General features: G+C 38.7%; 1 protein-coding gene across 1 annotated transcript in view; it reads left to right on the top strand.

Moving 5' to 3' along the window:
• The window catches only part of Nrxn3 (neurexin 3), a 1,620,870-nt gene that overhangs the window by 1,242,402 nt on the left and 353,987 nt on the right, over positions 1 to 24,481 (top strand). Inside the window, 1 exon segment of the mRNA XM_037210977.1 lies at positions 11,033 to 11,214. Coding sequence (XP_037066872.1) covers positions 11,033 to 11,214 — 182 coding nt within the window.

Below are 24,481 nucleotides of genomic sequence, written 5' to 3' on the forward strand. Positions count from 1 at the left end.
CACACATGTAAATCTCAGTGTTTTTTAAGTAAAGGAAAGGAGGATCAAGAATTGAACCTAGTCTGGGTTGCATAGTGAATTGAAGGCTAGCTTGAAATACATGTGATTCTGTCTTAACAAGCAAACAAACAAACAAAAAACACTTAATGAGCATTTTCTTCTCTTGGGGGATACTCCTGAGCTGTCAATATAGTCATTCTAATCAATTCACTTCACCAAAACCTGTTGTTCCTCTACCTCTGAGAGGAATCTGTGACAGTCATCAGGAATTCTTATCTATCACTACAAGAAAATTTTAAAAGTTTAAGTAAGGACCTTCGGTCCTGATATGTGGAGAGTACAGTATTTTAAGGCTGACAATTTTCATTCAATTCACACTGGTTTTGAGAAAAACAATAACTTACATATAAAGGGACTTCTTGTTCCTAGATTAAAACATACGTTCAGGTCATATACAGTGATAAGAGAGGTGTTGGTTCACTTTGAGTTGTACCTGATAGAATGACAATATTAAATTATTTCATTTTGGTTGACTGTGTGTATATATGTGTATAATATGTTGTGCATGTTCCTGTAGATGTACACATATATGAGTACATATGTGTATGTTTATGTGGAAGTCAGAAGTGAATACTGGGCATTTTCTCTATCACTTTACATCTTGTAGAGACAGGGTCCCCATTGACTCTGAAGCTCATAAATTGGACTGGACTGGCTAGCCAACAAGCCCCAGGATCATCATCTCTGTTTCCCTAGGGTTTAGAGTTGTATATAACCATACCTAGCTTTTGTAAGTTTTCTGGCAATCTGAACTCAGGTCCTTATATTTTCACAGTAAACACTTTGCATAGCCAGCCTTCTCCATGTTCTTCTCTGTGTTCTACTGAAGTCTGTATTATAAATCTTTAAGACTATTAGGTGGAAAAATTATTTCATAACTATACATAATATATTATGATTATCTATTTCTCATTTCTCCTCTAATTCCACCTGGACCAGCCCTAATAAGTTCCTACCCCAACTTCTTGTGCAAATAGTCTTATTTTTTTCAATACATACTGCATCCAATTAATGTTGCCTAAAGGTGCATGGGTGTGGGATCACCCATTGATTCATGAGAAAACTACCCATGGCCATACCCCCAAAGAAAAATGTCTATTCCTTCCACAGCCTCCATCAGTTGTCGGTATCTCCTAAGTCAAGGCAGGAACCTCATGAGACCTTATCACTTTTTTAATCACATAGAAACTGAGAAACAGTGAAACTAAATGAGTAAGTTTTGTGTGGTAAGGATCATGAGCCACAATAGTTCACATACCTTCCTCCTTCCTAACTCTGAGGTGAGTTCTACAGCTGCAGTATGCATCTTATACAACTCAGAGTCATTATACTTCAAAAATGTTAGACAACCTTTTCACGAAAATCATGTTTTATAAATTAGAGCCACAGAAACACCAAAATCATCTTTGCATAGCCCCTGGCCCTAGAAAGTGTAAAGTCCATATAAATCAGGCATTTAAATCAAAGCTGTTACTTTTCATCTGTGTTTCCCCTCCAGAGAATAGTCAGCTGATAGAAACCCCTTGATTACTCTCTGGAAAGGTGTTTCAAAGCCATCACATAAAAAAAGAAATGGAGGCAAATAAGACAATTTGAACTTCTCCTTTATTCTAATCAGAGCCCTAGAAACGCTATCAGAAGCCATGTGTTTTGAAAAAAATTAAAATAATGCAACAGGAAAGGCTGATGAGTAATTACCAGATGATCATTTTTGCTTTTCATCTCATTCATTTATATTTTCCTAACAGACATGTACATATAGTCTTTGCTGTTAGCTAATGCTCTATGAAATAAAATGAAGATCCTACTGCTCTCCCCTACATACCCCTATGAAGTTAAATCTGAGCTAGATTTTTATTAGGGATTTTTTCCAACAAAAACAATTTGTCATGTGATTTAGGAACTAAGGGATAACAGAAAACAATCTGACACAAAATGGGTGTGATTTTCTTATGTGAGCTGCCAAAAATTCACTGAAGAAAAATCATTCAAATATGTGTGTGGGTAGTTTTCTCTTATAAACTGAAAGCTGTGTGCTGTTCAATTATGTGCACTGTTATGAACCCTAATTGATGAATATTTATAAAATATTTCCACGTTGAGGTGAAGTGACAAATAGCTGAACTGGATGAATGGATTGTGTCTTCTTCTTGCTTTATCTGCAGTTCTTTTCCATGCCTGAATGGCGATGTAAAGATATGTACGAAGAGGTGGGCCAGGATTCATTGATTAATTCAGCAACATTTATTTTCCAAGCACTCACAGTTGTTGACCAAGAGATAAATTAAATAGCCCCATCCCCCAGAAACTCATAGTACAAAGGGGCCTGGATTTTCATTTTGTTTGACAATAAAACGTAATATTTATTTTATTAAACTCACAGTCTGTGCAATTTCCTAGGACTTACTTTGTTTTCCTATGTAAGAAGAAACCAGTATGGTTATGAAAGTTAAATTAGGTTGGCTGTGAGATAATCTCTGGTATAAACTTAGTAATGGAGGCTGACCTGCAGAATTGACAATTTTATGAGTGAGGTATGATTACTCTTGGACATATTACCATTCGACTTGCCTCATCATTAAAATGGAGGCAGTAACTGTTAGGAACTGAATTGTGTTTTCACAAATTCATGCCAAGACATCCTTTGGTATCCATGGTTACTGGTTCAAGAACCCCCACAGATAGCAAAAATCTGTAGACTGTGTTTAGAGATAGAGTCTTTGAATATGTAAATGGATTAAACTGGGCTTACAAGAGTAACTCCTAATCCTATGTGTCTAGCATCTTCACAAGAGATTTGGACAAATGGTACAGTGCCCATATGGTGTCACTCGTGTGTTAGCCCATGCAAACAGCCAGGCTGCAAATGGCTGTCTACAAGTCACGGAGACAGGCTTCTGGTCCCCAAAAAATGAGAGAAAATACATTTCAGGTGTTCAAGTTACCCATGCCAGCTGTGATACCTCCCAGTGTCATGCTAGTAAATGACTACGGCAGTCATTTCTCCTCTCTACAGTTTAGAATACTATATTGTGTCCTGGGAGTCATTCATTCATGGAGCTGATTTAATATTAATCCCACTGTTAACATTAGGATTGTGATTAGTGTTGTTAAGTACTGCCAAAGAGTTTACAGGAAAAAAAAAAGTGTTGTCCCATAAGACAAACTGCAGGCTTTAGGAAAAGCCGGTTCCACTAAGAAGAATTTGAGAGTGCCTCCAAATGCTTTGTTTCCAGATCAATTTAAATATCACCAGGCATCTCCTTTATCCTTAGCAGAGGTACCCTGGAGTTCTATGAGAAAGATACCTGTCTTTTTTGCTTGTCTGATATGACATTTGCAAAGTGCTATGTTTCTGGAAACACCATTATCCCTGACACTTAGAAAGGGTGGGGGTATGTTTGCTTGTGTTTCTGAGGGCCTGCTGAAACTGTGCATCATTTTATATTACTCAGACTTTGGGGAAGTAAGGGTAGACAAACAGTAACATAGAAATAGCTATGTTATTTAGAAGAAGTGAGTGACTTCTTCATTTCTCTTTGGGAAATCCTCAACTTTCCGGTCACCAGCTCGAAGAATATTTGCAGAGACAGGTTTAGCTGCTAACTAATCTCCAGGAAGAATGGTCCTCTTTGATTTTATTTACTACTCTAACTAAATAATGGTAGACCTTCATAGAAAAGCACTTCCTTAATTTGTTAGTTTTGTATCTTCCTGCCACAAGGTGTTCAGTGACATTGGATATAATACCCAAGGGCCTCATTAGGCAAGTCTTAACTCCCAGCTGCTGAACATATTCAATACTACACTGAATCAGCATTGGTGCTTTTCATATAAACATTCACATAGAAGCTCTTGTTCCTGGAACCTTCGAATATTGAATTGTTTGAAGGATTAATTTCAATTTAGTTTTTGTTGCTCTTCTTTCAAGAAAGAGAAAGAGATCTTGTCCTATCTGGATGAGCCCACATCTGCCCAAGCATTGCTTAAGAAATAAAGCTTGGCTCTCCCTGAGGCCATATTTCACTCCTAGGTATTGCTTTCAGTTTCTCAATTTAATAAGCAGTGAATAGACTTATTTCTTTGCCAAAGGGAGGTGATATTTTTTTAAAAAGGGTGAATTTTCTCTTTTAAGGTTAAATACTTTCTTTTTACTTTATCTAAGGTCACTTAATCATTGTTTTTGGTGTTTTGTTTTTTTTTTCAAATTTCCTAGTGGGAAAAATAGATCAATCAGTAACTACCCTTCTAATAAATTCATTGGAGGGCTGTTGGTAACATCTGCATCAGTTACCCTGTGCTTCCCTGGTGACTGCCTTTGTGATGTTGAGGTCTTGCTTGAAGATTTCCATCTGTCACTCATCCTTCCCTCCTCTTTATGTAGTAGCAGTTGGTTTTTTGGGATTCCCTTGGGGCACATGCTCCCTTGAGTGCACAGGGACAGGTGGTGAGATTGAAGAACGGCAAGAATGTGACTGTATTCTCCTTCTACCATTTAGCACCACATCATGCTGTTGAATCTCTGAGTTTTCATCATTTCTTTAAAAATTAAAACAGTAACAAAAAAAAAAATCCCATTAAAACTCCAGTGAGTGCTGAGCTAAGGCGAATCAAAGAAACACTCCCACAGAAGGCAATTTGAAAACACACAGTGCCACAGATATGTAAGTTCCTACCACTAGGAATGAGTGAGTGTGGTACCTCACCCCAAAGACACAGAAATAAGGAAGGATGTTGAAAGGAAAGGATAGATCACTCTGAAAATAATTGAGGAATCATTGCATTAAGGTATAAATTAACTGTGAGACACCCCCTGACTTTGTGCTTTCATTAGCTGGAAGAGGTTTATATCAGCTGTAAGCCACAAGTTTTTCTATTTTATTTTTCTTAGCTCTATTTGATATGAATAAAAGATAGTTGTAAGAGCAACAACCAATTCTACTGGTAGAATATATTTTATGTCATTCATAGTCCATTTACTTTCCAATGGGAATTGTCAGTTTTTGTGATAAAGATCACAACTGTGTCTCCACACTGTGCTTGATGGAGGACTGATCAAAGAGAAACAGGGAAGTCATAGAGAAGAGGGGTGTCATGTCACTCTCATATAGGACTCTAGCCTATGTTCTCAGTGTTCAAAGAGGCCAGAATAGCAGTGGAATTTTATTTCTTTCCCACCTTTGTACACCATATGGTACGTAAGTTTACACTGTTGTTGTTTGTTCTTTGGCTCTTTTGTGGGGGGCCTGCCACCTAGTTCCCAAATAAATCACACATGGAGGCTTATTCTTAATTATCAATGCCTGGCCTTAGATTGGCTTAGTTTCTTGCCAGCTTTCCTTAACTAAAATTTATCCCGTTTACCTTTTGCCTCTGGGCTTTTCCCATTCTCTTACCTTTGTGGTTCTTAATCTTACTCCGTGGCTTACTGTGTAGCTGGATGGCTGGCCCCTGAAGCCCTTCTCCTTCTCTGGCTGCTAGCTTTATTCCTCCACCTCCTCCTTTCCTTGGTTTCTCCCTCTATATATTCTCTCTCCCTGCCAGCCCTGCCTATCCTTTCTCCTGCCTTGCTATTGGCTGTTCAGTTCTTTATTAGGCCATTAGGTGTTTTACACAGGCACAGTAACACAGCTTTACGGAACTAAACAAATGCAACATAAACAAAAGTAACACACCTTAAAATAATATTCTACTACATTACACTTACTATACTAATCTTTTAATCTAATGCTATACTTGTCTTCCAGAAATGTATCTAGCTCTTACTAAATTTAGCACTCACAGGCTTCCCCTGGGTAGCACTTCCAAAAAACATTTCCATTTCAACAACAATAAAAATTATTTCCAGGAAATCTGGTTTGTCTTTAAAATATAAAACAATATAAACATTCAATTAGCATAGTATCTGAAGGCTTTTCAAAGCCATGTTATCTATAATTATTTAAAGAACAAAATAATAAATGAATCATAGTCAATTGTATTTTCTATTTCAGTTTTCCTACATACAGATATGCATATAAACACACACACACACACACACACACACACACACACACACACACATACACACACACAAAGTGACTCTTAAGCAAATCTATACTACTATTTCTTGGTAATCATCCAAAATGTAATAGATGAATTGGATGAGGGCCTAGAGAAAAAAGATTAGTATAAAAACATGGCTTTGGAATGGCAAAGTTAAAACAATAGCCATGATTATTATCTAAATTGTCCAAACAAGAGAAAGTTGAACTGTCTTCAACAATCAAATTCTGGTAAAATAAGAAAAAAAAAATCCAACAATGTTTTCATAATATTGGAAAGATTTGTGAACTAGAAAAAAAAAATAGCTTCTAGCTATCTTCTCTTCAGAAAATTCTAAATCATCTACTTAACCACTATATTACAGTCTACATCCAACTGCTTTCTAGAACTTCTTCCTGATTCTATTATGTTGTGTCCTGTTGGAGTCCCTTCTCCAGCCAAACTACTTTTCTTATGCCCCCTCCCCCATCTCACAGCTTTGCCTGCTCAATTCCAATTCTAAATGTATCATCACTTCCATTTCAGTGTATGGCTAGTCAGTTTGAACCAGTACCCTAGGTCCGTTATTTGTGGGCAAAACAGTGACAGATCAGAAGATCAGGCACATATCCACTTAATTTCAGTTGGTGGTAACCATGCAAGATTCCATTCCTAAAATACTGTCTTGGTTGTCTGACTCAGCAGAGCAACCTCACACTGCTCCTTATCCACGCTGTGGTTTTAAAGAAATGACCCAAAGGCAGACATAGCCATTTATAAGCCATTTATAATTCAGTTAGTATTTGTTTCCCATTTTTCACTCGAGTGAATTAAATTTATATTGTTCTCAGTATTCACAAATGTAGCCTGCACTCGGCACCACCATACTGAGTCCAGTCAGAACCCATCCATCAGAAATACATGCTCAGGGCAGACAACACAAAGTATGCTCTCATGGGGCTCAGAAGTGAAGACCCTTAATGGATTTGAGCAGGGTCCTTAGGGTTGCCTGGATATTCTCCAAACATTGATTTGTCATTTTAAAAAAAATTATTTTTTCATTTGAAATTCTAAAGCAATGTAATTATATCCTCTTTGGTGCTCTAGACACTTTTTGTTTAAAATGAACAAAAAGTTTGTATTTGTTTCTAAAAACCATTCAAGATAGCGAAAACATGAAAGCTGGAAAAATGGCACTGTCAGTATGGAAAATTATGGCAATTAATTAACTTCATCTAACAGTATTGTTAGGCTGTGGGACTACTCATGAAATTTGGTCATCTTTACAGGTAAACCCAATCCCAGAGCAGGTTTCTACAGTCTTTGTGCTGGGCATGTTATATCTTTTATGCCTTTTCATCTACAAAGTTAGAGTCATCTAAGATTATTGTAAATCCAGAACTGGAAAATAAAGAATAGCTTGTAAAATTAGATGTTCTATCAATGTAACCTATCTGCTAATGTTATAATGAGGTTTTCTTCTCTGTTGATTTAAAAAGTGGCACTATCGTGACTTCTAAACACAATATATAAGAGGTTGTGTATTATCCTCTAACAGCTTCTTTATGTGGAGCATGGAGAATTAGTGAACAGAGCAGTGGATAAACAGAGAAGTACAGGGAGTTTGTGAATTTATCTGCTTGCTGAAAACCAGAATGCTATTTGGAAGCATGCCAGCGTTGGGGTAGTGGCTTTGCTTATATTCTATTTCAGTCTTTGAAGACATGAAGTATGTAAGGCTGAGCATAGAAAACTTTGCTCCATGGTCCAGTCATGTTCTGTAATTATACTGGTATGTGATTAAAAGGACTCTTGGGGCAGTTAAGACTGGATGCCCCTGATTTAAGAGAGACATTTGAGCCTCTGTTTGCACATCCATAAAACTGTTAATGAAGTGGTCCCTGCCATGGCTGTGCCCCACTAAAGATGCAGAGAAGGCTTTGCAAACAATAAAGCCTTCTGTGCCTTGCTCGGCATATTTAACATTATTTTTGTGCTGATAAAATTCTTTACTGGTAGAGTAGGAATGAACCTCTGTAGCAAATCCACTATGAATGTAGGACAGAACTGGGTAAGATTTTATAAATCGGCATGAAATGTCACTGGCTGACTTGCAATTTTTTTTGGTGATTTTTATACACTAATCACTGAATAACCTTCAGTTTTCCAAATAAAGAATGAAGAGAGCAATGGTGACATTTGTGATCATCTTCAGAAAAGGACTCATTCAAACTTTTTACAGATGGAGAGATATCAAGCATAAATTGTTGTTTTTTTTTAACCAAGATTTCTAATTTTAAGCAGCTCTGAGGGTGTTTGTGGGTAGTAGGAAGCAAACATTGTTTTGCATGTGAAATTAACATAAACTTTGCATACCATAGTCCCAGTTTCTCCAGATGATTCTGGAGGGCTTGCTGGAGACTCCCCTCAGGATTGAGAAACTCATAAAGGGACAAAAATTCCGTGTGGCTTGTGATATACAAATGGAGCTCACAGCAACAAGCTGCATAGGTGACCTTTCCCAAAGCAGAGTGGGTTTTCACACATCTCAGACGGCTTAGTGCTCCTACAAGGGTGGCATATGACACAGACTCCCAAGTCTAGCCCAAATGAGCCTACTCTTTCTATCCAAGCTATGTAGTTTATTGATTGTACAACCAATGCAATTTCTTCCAATACTTTCTGTAAGTTAACTGTGACAATAGATATGGATCGGAGATTGAGATTTTAGTAAATGCTAAAGATAGAATGACTGGTTGTCTGCCGGGTGGTGGTGGCACACCTTTAATGCCAGCACTTGGGAGGCAGAGGCAAGCATATCTTTGTGAGTTTGAGGCCAGCCTGGTCTACAAAGTGAGTTCCAGGAAAGGTGCAAAGCTACACAGAGAAACCCTGTCTTGAAAAACCAAAAAAAAAAAAAAAGAATGATTGGTTGTCTGATGTTTACAAAACTAATTGTAAGCATCACAACAAGTTCACTGGGATACCCACAGGAAAATCTAATACCAATTGATCTTTGGGTGTTGAGAAGTATATCATATGAAACTACTCACTACTGGTAACTCGAATAAATCCCAGACGCTACAATTTCATAGTATATTTTGGCTACCAAATTTAAGTGTTCTCCCCCAATTTAGAATCAGATACTTGTTTCTTAAACTTGGAAATATTTTAAAATGCAGATATTTTTTAGTTACTTGCCACCTTTCTGGGATCAAATGTCCTGCTAAAACCAACTTAGCGGAGAAATGGTTTGTTCAGGCCCACAGGTCTAGGAATTAGTTCACCAGGTGCTGAAATGACAGTTACAAAGGCTGCAGACAGCCAGTCTTATTATATCAGCAGTCAGGAAGCTGGTGAGATCGCCACAGGTGCTCCACTGCTGTTCACTCTAGTATGGCCCACAACCCCACCCACCTGCCTTCAGGGTGTGTCTCCATGCTTCAATGAACCCATTCTAGACAGTCTCTCATGGGCATGCCCAGAAAGTTCTACTCATAGGTAATTCATAGATCCCATCAAGTTGACAAATAGGACCAACCGTCACAGAATATTTTCTTTGTTTTTTCCCTGATAGTTTTGTAAGGAACTTCAATTAATATATTCTTGGTAACCCCAAGATTCATACTGATAATAGTAAAAAATACAAATAAATAGTAACAGCATAGATAAACCTAGTTGCACAGATCACTTGTCATGTCAAAAGGGCATTACCTTGAGATAGTTTTCTATATCTCCTACATCTCCTTTCTGGATTTTAATTTCTAAAAAGACATGAGACCTATTATGCCAATATCAGATAAATGCTGTCAGATAAATATCGAGGGAGAAGATACTTTTTTTTTTTTTTTTTTGGTTTTTCGAGACAGGGTTTCTCTGTGTAGCTTTGTGCCTTTCCTGGATTTTGCTCTGTATCCCAGAACTCACAGAGATCTGCCTGCCTCTTGCCTCCTGAGTTCTGGGATTAAAGGCGTGCACCACCACTGCCCAGCGAAGATACTTATTCTTAAAAGATTCCAGAAATAATTTCTGTCAGCATGTTTATAGCAATATAACAAGGAAATACATACATACTTTGAGTCATCCAGCTAGATTGTTTCTAGTTGAGAAACCCCACGTTTGAAATATACAGAATGTATACATTAGCAAGGTGCCACATTTGGGAAAAATCACATTTGACATCATGTGACAGGTCATACGAGTCAAGACACAGATACTATAAGATCTGCTTTTTAAAGATATCTGCAGCCCTGGCACATGAACTATAAGAAACATAAACAAATCTGATGTTTATACTTGAGCTCCAGACATAGGATATCTTAATTTTCTACATGTGAGATTCCCAAACCTAAAAATTCTGAAATGTAAAACACTACTATTTCCAGGCATTTCATAGAAAGATGGCTTCACCTGGATAGCTTCTTGTCACCAGGCCACACTTCCTTTCTGTGAATTGGGAAAACAATCGTACCTTTGGGCTTCTTTGCAGACATTGTGATGGCAGCACCCCTAGAAAGAGTCCTGACTCCACTAATGAGAATATTCTGATAGCCAGAAGCAGGGACAATGTTTCTATCTCGTGCCTGTCCTAGCCAAACAGTAGGTATATTCTGCTGCTGCAGAAGAGGGAAAGCTGTTTGTTAACAGGTAATGAAGTTCATAACCCACTGTATCACCCACACTCCAATGTTACACATCAGGAACTGAAGGTACTGAGTGTCTCTTGTAATATCTGTTTTGGTATTTATTCCCATTGCTAGCATCTTTAATTTGTGGATACAGATACCTTCTGAGGTTTTGGAAGTCATCCCTTTTAGAAACTAAATACTGCCCAGTAGGAGAAAGTTCTCTCCCAAAACTGTCTCCTGCAGTCTCGACAGTGTGCTTGAGCAGCCAATACCTAATACAGTGTCCCTGATGTGCTCTTTATTTCTCTTTGCCTTTACAGCTGGTGCCACATACATCTTTGGGAAAAGTGGTGGCCTCATCCTCTACACCTGGCCTGCGAACGACAGACCTAGCACACGCTCTGACCGCCTGGCTGTGGGTTTCAGCACCACTGTGAAGGATGGCATCTTAGTACGAATTGACAGTGCCCCAGGACTTGGCGACTTTCTCCAGCTTCACATAGTGAGTACCTGCCCAGCCTTGGCCTGGATTCCATTGTCTTCCTGGTGGTCTGAGGTGTCAGTTAGATAAGCACAGGAGACCATTCTACATAAGTGTGCCAGAGGTGCACGTACTTTTAAACACTGCCTTCAGTTTTCCAAACTGTCACACTCATATGCCTCAGTGACGAGAAAGAAAATAGTGCCATCTAGACTCTTGTTTCTGTTTGCTTTGGTCCTGAAGTGAATCTCTTAGATGACCACTGGGTGTGGACAAGAGATTTATCTGTTATGGTCCAACTGAGATGTTGCAAGAAGCAAAGCCAAGAGGAATATTAGTAACAGCCTAAGCTTGGTGTTGGAAAACTCTTTCTAAAGGGCCAGTATATCAGCATTATGGACTTTGCAGGTTATACAGTCTGTTGGTTTTACTATAGACAGTGTATTTTTAAGATGTGGTGAGTCTGTTCCAATAAGAATTCATTCATAAAACTTGGCTGCAAATGTGATCACAGGAATGAAAGGAATATGTGATGAAAGCCCAGGCTCCAGTAGCAAAGTGAACACAGCACAAAGGAAACTGTCCAGTGACCAAGTTGAGTTATGCATGTGTATTGCATATTTAACATTCTCCTTTAGATCTTGTGTTTATGCGAGGGTGGAATTTTTACTCCCAGGCTCTGCAGATCATAAGAGTAGCATGCAAAACAAAGAAATAAAAATGATTTGGAGGGAAAAAATGACTTCCTTATGAGGATAGAAAATATTTTTATAGCAACAATTAACCCATTTTATCACCTGTGTAGTGTACAGTTAAGAAAGTAGGCTAAAGGAAGATATGATTCTCATCCGTAAGTACCCTATGTGTTGCCACCAAGAGCAGAGAGAGGAATTGCTCTCATTAGTTAGCAATGACAGGGCTAGAAAGAATGGATTTAATTTGGAGCAGAAAGGATTCAGTTTAAACAGCAGAGGGGGAAGCACTTAAGGAAAAAGATCATCTGGGATTAGTAGCAATCTCCACAAAGGAGGACCGGGGACTTTGGCTGGGAATCTTCGAATCAAACCATTTGCTAATCTGCAGATCCAGAAAGCAGAATGTCGACTTTCTTTGCTGAGCTCCAGAGTTGGAGCTGGCAAGTTGGGTCCACCACAGTAGCAGGCTCAGCCACAGCAGTTCTCTGCCAGTGTTGTCTGGAAGTGGGACCAGCTAGAAGTACAAGGCTTTCTTTGGGCTCCCCAAAGCGCTAGTCATAAGTAAATGTGGAATCGAGTTGCAGATTTTTAATTCTCTCTCAGATGCTTCAGGAACCATATGGTGCTAGGAGCTGGAGCTTAAACATTATAAAAGCCCATGCCAAGGAGCAAAGAGAGAGGAAGCCATAGTCACTACAGTTTATCTTTATTTAGCCTCTAAAAGCCACCATCATTTACAAAACTCTGAGAGATTTATGCTGCATATAACTTAATGACTATTTCATGGCAGCTATAACTAGGCTATTATTACCAGCTCACTTACATTTTCATGGTGATTTATTCTCTCTCTTTCTCTCTCTTTTTTGTTCACTGTGACTTCCTAAAAAAATACGATTTGGCCTAGTCATAAACATTGTTTTGCCATCAGATAATATGCTGTCAGTATATCCATTTCTAAACATTCATGTTTGGTGTCTTCACTCTTAAGAAAGAGGAGCTTGCCTCACTCTTTGGCATGTGGCAGAGTTTCATACAAATCATTTGTAGATACAAAGAACTTCTCAGAGGAACTAGAACACTATGCCTTTATTAAATTCTGCAATTCTTTGGTGAGTTTGAAAAGCACCTCTAACCATGCCTTGGCAATCAAGTCATACACATTGCTTGTATTTGTAGTTGGATGTTCTCTGTATAATCATGTACTTTAGTTTTGACATTACATATCATTTTCTTTATAAAAGTTAAAAAGAAATCACTAGAAAATTTCCATCAGAATATGTAGCATCACCTTGGAGTAAATCGGGAAGGCTGCTGTTAACCAAACACTGAAATACCCCAAAAGATGTTTCCTTCCAAACTTAAGATATGAAATTATATAAAGGAGTCATTTATTTCCTACTGCAATGTGAAAAGATTCATACAGTTCTGAAGTAAGTAAACCTTCCCTGCCCATGACATTTTAATAAGCATGGGTCCCTTCATTGCTCCCGTCATTTGAAACCATCTTTAATCTATGAGTTTAGCTTTTTCTGTATCCCTTAACACAATCAGAATAAAAGAATCGAAGTAGAAAAATCAAAAGATTGTTGCACAATCTAGCCTCTCATTTTGGGCAGTTCAGTAGAGGCATCAAGAAAGCAAAACAATAAATACTGGTTAGGTTTCTTCCTGAGACATTTCCAGTCTTGTAAATGATGGTTTCATTTGCCGAATGGCTTGTTTCACTGTATTAAGAACATTATTCCATCGGGCGATGGTGGCTCACGCCTTTAATCCCAGCACTCGGGAGGCAGAGGCAGGCAGATCTCTGTGAGTTTGAGGCCAGCCTGGGCTACCAAGTGAGTTCCAGGAAAAGGTGCAAAGCTACACAGAGAAACCCTGTCTCGAACCCCCCCCCCAAAAAAGAACATTATTCCAAAAGAAAAGCACTCAGGAATCATTGTAGAAAGCAAAAAGGATTGGACAGGGGGCCAAAGATTTCATTCTATACTGGGTCTTTTTAAACAAACAATTTAATTGATTTTCTGTATTTTAAGTTGTCATACAAAGTAGAGGAGTTTCACTTTGGTATTTTCTTACATGTATGTCATCATTCTGTGCTCCTCTTCATGTTCCTCTTCCACAGCCCTCTCCAATTCCTTAAGATACTCTCCTCGGGGCAAGGAGAGGTGACTCGGCAGTATGAATTCTTGTTGCTCTTCTGGAGGACCCAAGTTTCGTTCCTATTACCCATTTTAGCTAGCCTCCAACCAACTGTAATTCCAGCTCCAGAGGACTGAACCCTCCTTTGCCCTTTGCAAGCAACTACATGAACACAAATAGACAAACATCACAAACAGGAAAAAATATATCTGTTTAAAAATGAAGTTTTTTTTCCATTCATTTCACATCACAGTCCCCTTTCTACTTAAGTCTCAGTCTCTCTCTCTCTCTCTCTCTCTCTCTCTCTCTCTCTCTCTCTCTCTCTCTCTCTCTCTCTTTCTCACACACACACACACACACTTTAAATCTGGAGTCTGCATATGAGAGAAAACATGCTTTCTTTCTGAGTCCAATAAATTTCTTAGCATAATTGTCTCCAGTTAGAAAATTTTTCTGGCAAATGTCATGATTTCAGTTTTTTAACAGCTGAGTGAAATCCCAGTGTATACATGTACCACATGTTGTTTACCCAATTCTTCTGCTGACAGACATACAATCTTCCTATTACTTAGTTTTTGTGAATAGGACTGCAATAAACCTGGATACGCAAGTATTTCTCTGGCATATTGACATGGTCTTTCAAGTATCTACTCAGGAATGGTATAACTAGATCGTGTGATAATTATATTTTCACTTATTTATCAGTAATCCTGAGGGGCCACACTCATGCTAGCAAAGGGTTCTACTTCCCCAGGACTATTTTAAATGTTTTGAGACAATTTCACATTGACCTCCACAGTGCCTATACTTGTTAACATTCTCACACGCAGTGTGACAGTACCTCTTCCCACAGCCATCCCATCCTTTGTTTCTATTTTTTTTCATTAAATTTATTCATTTATTTTACATCCCGACTTCAGTTTCCCCTCCCTCCTCTCCTCCCATTCCCTCCCCGACCTCCCCTCTACTCACCACCCAATCTACTCATCCTTTGTTTCTGTTCAGAAGGGGGCAGGTCTTCCATGGGAATCAACAAAGTATGGCATATCAAGTTGAGGTAGCCTTGTATTAGGACTGGGCAAGGCAACTCAGTGTGAGTAGTAGTTTCCTAAAAGCCAGGCAATTTCTCAGAAAACTGGGAATCAGTCTACCTCAAAACCCAGCTATAACACTGTTGGGCATATACCCAAAGGATGCTCAATAATACCACATGGACACTTGTTCAACTATGTTTATAGCAGCTTTATTCATAATAGCCAGAACCTGAAGACTGTTGAACATTAAATAAAAACAAACAACAACAAACAGTTTTTAGGCATTTGTTCAGAGTTGCATGTTCAGTGTATTAGCCCACTGGTTGACTAAAAACAAAGTTATGGCAGACATAAAGACAAGATGTAAGGCACCTGTGCATGTTTAGTTTGTGCTATTGTAACAAAACACTTGAGACTGACCAATTTATAAATATCAGGGGTTTACTTCTCAAGATTTCTCACAGAAGTCTGAGGAAGTATAAGATTCAGATGCTGGCTGATGAGGGCTACGCAGCTGAGCTCCCAATATTGTACTTTGTATACCCTGTCATGTAGGGGTAGGGATGTGCCTTCTCATTGCAATAAGTTTCTCTAAAAAAATACTATCAATCCACCTTCTGAAAGTCTCTTCCTTCCTACACTGTATCATTGGATATTAACCTTCTAACACAAGAAGTCTGGGGGGAAATGTCATTCCAGAGCAGTGGGATAAAGTGCAGTGACATGAGACAAGGGCCAAGCATCTGGTGCAGATGTGCTCCCACTTGGGTTGCATGGAATTGGAGCATCATTCTTTTACTCTGAATATTAATCATTGTTTCTTATAGTAGGAGTCAGGCTAATTAAATTAGATGTACAACAAAGTATAGATTGATACTATCCAGCAAATGCAGTGTCTGTATGTTGTCTGTGCAAGAAAAAGAAATAGAGCAAGAATGAGAGACAGAATATAGACAGCAGTAGAAAAATTACATCTTGTAAATTGGTATTGAAGATAATTCTTAGGAATCTTAAAGGTATTTTTTTATTAATACTGTCATTGGAATTTGGTTTTACCCCTAGTTTAGCTTATCAGAAGGAAGAGAGAAAGTTCTTTGAGAATATCAGTGAGTCTGAACCAGTAGTAAGCAATCACTCTAGGACAGTCCACACAGCAAATAAACTTCATCTTGTTTGCCAGCTCTCTGTGCCTCTTAGTCTCTCACTGTTATCTTTACATTGAAAAGATTTGAGAGCAATGGATGAACTCCTAATGAAGAAACTCTGGCTTCAACTAGTCATGTCTGCCCCAGGTGCAGACATGGGCTTTGTGGATGCACACTGCATGTTTTCCAGCTATATACTAAGCTCTAGACTCACATGAGTTTTCCCGTTTCCTGTGTTTCTCTGAAATCTCCACTCATTAAAATCTTTTTTAAGAAAATAGTTTTTTTCTTAAACTTCTAATCTACTGGAAGTCCTTGATCCATTTACTAATTCATTTAAAGTACTTTTATTTCGGTATGTGTACATGTTTGTCTGTATATCTATATGTTTATGCATGCACATTTGTGCATATGTATGTGGGATCCAGAGATCAGTATCAAGTTCTTTCCTCAATAGCTTTCCACTTTACTTTTTGAGACAGAATCTCACACTCAACCTAGAACTTGCCAATTCAGGTAGACTGGCTGGCTGGACAACAGTTCCTAATGCTGAGATTGCAAGCATATACTATGTTCCAGGCTTTTATGTGGGTGCTGGGGATCAAACTCGGGTATTATGTAGAGAAAACTTGGGAAAAGTAAAGGCATTTAATTAGATCAAAGGGGGAAGAGAGAGAGAGAGAGAGAGAGAGAGAGAGAGAGAGAGTGCATTAATTGTATAGATGCTAGATGCACTGGGCATGATTTTGTTTGTTTGTTTTCCATTTTATTATTTGCTTAGATTATCAGTTGTTCTGACCAAGGAAATGAGATTCCCCATACCTTCTTTTTGATGTTTTTTTTTTAAATCTCAGATCTTCTTGCTCTTGGGTATTTTTTTTAATATATATATATGTTATTTTTATTTTACAATACTATTCAGTTCTATATAATAGCCACAGATTCCTTGTTCTCTCCCTTCCTGCCCCCCTCCCCTTCCCCCAGCCCACCCCCTATTTCCACCTCCTCCAGATCAAGGTCTCCTCCGAGGACTGGGATCGACCTGATAGACTCAGTCCAGGCAGGTCCAGTCCCTCCTCCCAGATTGAGCCAAGCATCCCTGCATAAGTCCCAGGTTTCAAACAGCTAACTCATGCAACGAGCCCAGGACCTGGTATCACTGCCTAGATGCCTCCCAAACAGATCAAGCCAATCAACTGTCTCACCTATTCAGAGGGCCTGATCCAGTTGGGGGCCCCTCAGCCTTTGGTTCATAGTTCATTTGTTTCCATTCATTTGGTTATTTGTCCCTGTGCTTTATCCAACCTTGGTTTCAACAATTCTCGCTCATATAAACCCTCCTCTTTCTCACTAATTAGACTCCCAGCGCTCCACCCGGGGCCTAACCGTGGATGTCTGCATCCAGATTCCTCAGTCCTTGGATGGGTTTATGGCACAACTATTAGGGTGGGTGTTTGGCCATCCCATCACCAGAGTAGGTCAGTCCCAGCTGTCTCTCGACCATTGCCAGCAGTCTTTTGTGGGGGTATCTTTGTGGATTTCTGTGGGCCTCTTTAGCGCTTTGTTTCTTCCTTTTCTCATGTGGTCTTCATTTACTATGGTCTCTTATTCCTTGTTCTCCCTCTCTGTTCTTGATCCAGCTGGGATCTCCCGCTCTCTTTCCCTCCACCCTCGCTGTTCATTGCTCTCACTCATGTCCAGGCTGTTCATGTAGATCTCATCCATTTCTCTGTGTCTTTCTTGGGGTCCCGTTTTAAGTGGGCTCTGGCAAGCAATACTAAACATAACAAGCTTGAATCCTTAAAAAAAAAAAAAAAGCAGAAGAAGAATCATTTATTTAAAATTAGCTAAGATTCTTTATTTGGGGTTCAGACTTCTATGGTCCAGTATTCTCTGTCAGTTGTTGCTGACAACATTAATGAAATCATGAATGGAATGTGTCTGATAAAGGCAAAAAGATTTCTGTTAAAGTTCATGTACATAAAATGAGAGTCTTTGGAGAAGAGATGTCTCAGGGCTGAGGGATTTTTGCAAATAATTGCTTCAAATATAAGTTTCCCTCCAGTGAAATCTATTGTTGAGTTAATCAGCTCAGTATTTGAAGAGCAGCTGGTGTTACTTGTGGGTGACATCTGCCTCTTGTCCCCATCTAGGCTGATTGGAGCTATGTCATGTTATGCTCACCTTCACAGGATCACAGAGAGGATTACCATGATGTGTTGCTATTGCTCCTGGGTAGTTTTGACAGCCTCCTTCCACCGCCTATAAAACAGAAGGTCGTAGAGAACTGGGCAGCAATTAGCTTCTCTCTGTGCACTTAATGCTGGTGTCCAAAAGACATCATATTAATTTCTTTCTCCCTGTGTGTAATTTATAGTAAATCCTCTTGGATTCATTTTTTAATTATGAGCCTTTCAGGAATAGTGAAAATTTATGTGTCAGGACATCTGTTCTGTTTGACAAGAATCCATAACCTTATCCACCAACTTCCTTCCTGACTTAGAATGCAGATATGTGCATAAGCTGAGGTAGGCAAGACAAAAGAACACTGTGGGGATAGATCCTGTGCCACAGTGGCAGCATTCCTTCTCCAAACTGTGCCCTCAAAAAAAAAAGTTTTGGTAATCTCTCTTGGGTCAGATGTGGGGAAATTGAGTATTTATTAAGTTTGTCTTGTATAATATTGTTTCTCTACAATTTATGATATTCAAAGAGACTCCTTGAGAATAAAAGGGAGCAGAGCTGAAATGTGATAAATGGTCTGTTCCTCTGGTCTATTGCACCTATAAATTCACCCTGGATGCCTCATTTTGGCTGTCTCTGCATGAATATTTACAGTCAAGCATCGGCATCTGCCAAGTTAGTTCTCAGTGAAGCTAGATAGCTGTTAACTCAGCTTCATCCCTGGATTTGGCCATTGACAGAACTGGATTGGACTCCGGACTTTGTTTAAGGGGATGTCCAATGGAGTACAGAGGGATGCTGTTGCTGTTTCGAGACTGGTAGCCAGGCAAAAAGGGAGAGAACAAGAAAAATACAAAGGTGTCCAGCAGAGGCAATCTCATTTCCCACAGAGTGCTGTGCTCCACAGGTTGGCTCACATTCGCTTTCATTGCTGTTTGTTCTTAGTGAAAAAGGCCTCTTTGGGGTTTCTTGGCTTAGGAGCTTTTCCAGATCATTAGCCACTTGTGCAGAGAAGTCTTGCTGGGCATCCTCCCTGCAGCTCCCAGCTTAGCTGTGCCATCCCAGCAGAGCTGGAGAAGCTGGGAGAAGGCAGTGGGGGCCAGGACTGAGGTGACTTCTTACATAAACTGGACCACAGGCAACTATGTACCTAGGAGATCAGAAATGTTTTCCCAATCTCAATTAGGTACATGATGCTTCCTTTTAAATCTGTTGATTTTTATTCCATACACAGATCTGAGGGTAGTGTGCCAGGTACAAAGATCTCAATTTGAAACCAAAAGATTTGGATTGAAGGCTCATTGGCAGTATTAGGAAGTAAGTTAGTCACTTGGAGAACATGACTCTACCATTTGGCACTTTGACCTCTTCTTTTAAAAGGAAATAGAAAGATGATGTTGCCAGCTCTTCCTGAAGATCAATTGAAATAAACTATCTACAAGTTGCTTGTGACCAGCAAAGCCAACACAAATATAGAAAGGTAGTTTTCTTGAAGAAATACACATCTATGAGAGCACTAAGGGGATATGTGTGTAGTGTGTGTGTACATAGAAACACATAAGCAAAAAGAAGAATGTATTATATAAATGAATGTAAAGTTTCTTTGAAAGTATTTTTATAAGTCTGCTGGAATTGTCTGTAAATAAACAAACCAAAACAAAACAACAACAACAAAAAAAAAAACTAGCATCTTACCAAAACCAAACTTTATGAAATAACTTGAAAGTGACTTCTGAGCATTGACCTCACACCTGTATTTGAGATCTGGAATGACCTTTCAGCCTAAGACTTAGAATCTAGACTTCTGTCTCCAAGAGAATTTTGGATTAGATTGCAAAGTAAGAAATGCCTGCTTCTATCCTTGCCCCTCAGTACATTGCATTCAGTCTCCTTCTGCATAGTGAGCTATAGAACTATGCTTCAGTTCCCCTTTAGTGCAATATTTCATGGGGCTATAGACTCACAGTGGATGTGTAACACTCCCTACCCTGGTGTCTTCATTTTATTTCCAATATAAAATGGACATCTATTACTTTGCAAAGAAAAGGGGGAATAGGAGACAGAGAAGAGGAAGAAAATGAGGCAAAAAAAAAAAATGACAGTATTAGCACCATCCTTAACACCACGCACTGTAAACAATAACCACAGAAAGAAAACTCTATATAAGGCTAGCATCAAAATAGCTTGGACCTACTGTGGTCCAAAGACACACATAGTGTGATCTTATACTTGGGGATTAATAAAGCTGAATGAACCAAATCATTGTTAGAACCAAGCTCCTGATATGAATGTATCCAGATTATACAGATGAATAACTACTGCCATAAAATAAACTGGAAACCAAAAAGATATAAAAATATTCATAGATCCCAATTCTCCAAAATGTGAAGGAAAATGAATAATAAATTTAATATGCAAATTAAAAGCATAATAATGCAGTCATAAAAACTGTGCTGACAAAGTATGTAATAAATATTTGGTGTCTGATAGGCAAATATGAGAGGAAAAGGCCAAATGTCTGCATCTTCCTCATTTTTCATTTACACAAGTACTCCTTAGACTGGTCCCCTTCAGTTTCCTCAATGTCTCTATAATATGAAGTTTGAAAAATTAGGATTAAGAGAATGAAGCTTATGGCCATCATCTATTGTACATACACTGAGCACTTACCTTGTGCTAGGCCAGGTGCTTTGTGTTGAGATACTATGATCAATCTTGACTTAGCTAGAGCTCATAAGAATGAAAGAACACAGACCGGTCAATGCTAACAGGGCTACTGTGCATCTACATGAGGATGTGAGTTCAAAACCCAGCACACACCAGTGAGTTTGGCCAGGTAAGCATCTCTAACCCCAGATTAGTGAAAAATGGACACCTTAGGGTTGCTGGGGCTTCTTGGCTGATGGCTGCCAGGCTATCTCCAGGTTCAGTAAGAGACCCTGTCTTCTTGGAATAAAGTAGAGAATGAGGGCAAGACACTAATGTCCTCCTTGGGCCTCCACACTGAGTATGCATGTCTGCTCTCATGTGCATAATATACTACATGGACATACATCACTCACACATAAAACACACAACACACACACACACACACACACACATTTAATAACAAGCCAAATGTTTAGAGATTTTGTCTAGCTCTTGGCTTCGACTAAACTCTCAGTCAGGAATTGATTTTCTATTGATATTTCATGATTTTTTTCCCCCAATTAACTACTCAATTTAAAGAAAACTTGCTTTATTTTCCTAAACGATGGCCACATTTAAATCAGGTCTCTGAGATTTCAATCTAAGTAGTAAATAAGTCTAAGGAGTCAAGCTGTTACTGACTTAAAGCCAGTATATAAATGAATATAAAGTTTCTCTTAAAGTATTTTTAGTCTTCTCAGCTGCCTTTGTAAAAACAAAACCCAAAACATCATCTCATCAAAAGCCAAAAATATGAATGAACCAAATCTACGTTTGTGGAGTGATGACCCTTTAGCATAAAATGTAGAATCTAGAGATCAGGCTGATGATCTATAGCCTGTGGGACTTTGGTCTTCCAAACAATCAAACAAGTTTGAATAGTAGAGGCTTTCTCAACGTAGGAGTCTAATGCAATATGCAGGGCGAGCTCCAGATGCCATCAAGTGAGTATTAGTGCTGGTGTGCCTTAATGGCAAGCCTGACTTACACTGTTGGACATGCCAGTGAGATGAATTATCTATTGTACCACTGCTTACACTGTTTCTAGTCATTACTCCTGGGGTATTGTTCAGTGCAACTGGGAAAGCAATAACTCATTGCCACCCTGAAGCTACAGATGATGGATTTTAGATCACTGGCTGCACTCAGAAGCAAGGAAACTGAGCACATTGATGGGGACTTCATTAGCCACCCACTCCACAGCATCATATTCTCAGATCCTGGTGCTGTCATTGCTGCTGTTTTAACTTGTTAGTGTTTCACTGATAGATGGTTGATGGAACTGTATAACTAAATTTGCCTCAAAGATCCTACTGACAGCCAGACCTGACTTTCCCATTCTGAGATGACACCTTTGGAGCCTAGAATCACTTAAAGACATTTAGGCCTGTTAATCCATCCAAACCAACCTTCATCCCACAGTCATCTCAGACTCAGGATGACAGTGGATGATTGGCAATTGAGTCTCTTAGTCTTTATTTGACTCCCTTACTAACCTCTGTGATTCAGTTTACATTTATGGCTGTTTTCTGTAACATGGCAATTTGCTTAATGAATAGATGGTTATTGCTGACATTTACTCGAGAAGGTATTGTCCAGAGATGTTGTGTTACTCTCATTGTTCTTATGACCACTAATATTGATGGATAAAATATAAAGCACAGGACTTTGTTAAGAACTTTGTTTAGCTTCTCTTATTGGGGCATTCACTATTAAAATATTCATGTTACAAATGAGGTAACTCTTGTTTAATGAAGCCAGAGAATTTTGCAAAGATAGCACTGCCAATAAACAGCTGAATGGGCTTTCAAACCCAGTCCTAACTCTTAATTATGATTATAATACTAATGAAAGATTCAGAGTAGAGAGCATCACCATGATCATTTTAATTCACTGCATAGTTATTAAACAGCAATTCATTTGCAATTGTTAGAGACATGAAGAAGTTTAACCTCCAGAATTATAGCCATACCTATGATTTTGTTTTAACACACGATTAGCTATCTTTCAAGCAATGTGAGAATAGTGCTGGTGTTAAGTTTTTACAAATGAACACAGAAGAGGTGGTGCTGAGTTCAGCTTGTGGAAGCTGAACAAGTACTCCAGATACTACACTAAGTAGAAGACCAAAGAAATATAATACAGGATGCATTCTGAATTATTGAGGAGGTCCATTTGAATACAATAAATTCTGTGAGAGAAACAGACAGTGGGGGATAAGCAGAAAGAGGATGGTGTTGGTGTTGTAGAGGCAAGTAGGATCTCATTTGATTCTAACTGGGCTTGTAACTAGCTCCATGGCTTTGGATGAATCATTTCACTGCTGAGTAAAATGCAGATACTAATTATAATGCAGCTTACAGGCTGGTATGAAGATTTATAGGAATGTATGTGAGAATGCTGAGCAGGGACCTGGTCCACAGTAGATAATGGAAGGCATGTTTTTGTGTTTATTTTTGCTTTCTTTCCAGGGATTTTGTAGACCTAGCTTGAAGGATTTCAATACACTACTGATGGTAGATTGCTTCTAACAGGGGAAGACCCTGAAAGCTTGAGAGTAGAAGATGATGTACCAAGTTTGTTCTTTTAATTATTTTTTAAAGTTATAATTACCAAGTAATTGCTTTTATTATGACATATAACATTGTTCATATCCATGCCTCCAATATATTTTTATCCCTCCTTTCCCCTCACTGATCTTTTCCTCCTAATTGGTCTTGCTCTTGCCTTTCTTTCATATAATATGTATACATAATTAAATCTAGAATCTACAGTTTTTAATTTTTGAGAAGACTGCTTTGACTTGCTGAAGGAAAATACAGTTTCAGTGGGTTCAATATAAACAAACAGCATTACTTAGGAGGTCCAAGAAAAGTATCTTCAAGACTTACTGGATGATAATGGGTCATAGGAAGGTGTTGAGGATGAGAGCAAAGGACATTTCAGAGAGACCATAAACAGGTATTTCCAGCTGTTGCACAGAAAGGGAGAGACATCAGGTATATATAAAGTGAGGAAAATTATGATGTCACCAACAAATAGCCAAACATAGCATACATTAAAAAAAAAAAAACATTTTATGGTAAAATAAGTGTTTAACTCTGGTGATACAAAATATAAGAGATCCAAAAGTTAACCACTAGAAACATCCAACTGAAAATGTGTAGTGGCTTCGGATAAAATAGTGAGGGTGGTATTAGAACCCAGAATATCTCAGCCTTCAATGACAGCAGGGCCCTTTCGAGTTGCTAAGATCTCCAGAGAAGTAGCCAAGTACAAACCTGGGACACACATGAGTAAATTTATAAAATGAAGGAAGAAAGGGGAGGGGAGGGTTAAAAAATGCTAGAAGATCTAGGATAACCTAGATGGTAAAGTATTATAAAAATCAAAGGAATTG

Source organism: Peromyscus leucopus, chromosome 14 (genome assembly GCF_004664715.2).
Source record: "Peromyscus leucopus breed LL Stock chromosome 14, UCI_PerLeu_2.1, whole genome shotgun sequence".
NCBI classification, from domain to species: Eukaryota; Metazoa; Chordata; class Mammalia; order Rodentia; family Cricetidae; genus Peromyscus; species Peromyscus leucopus.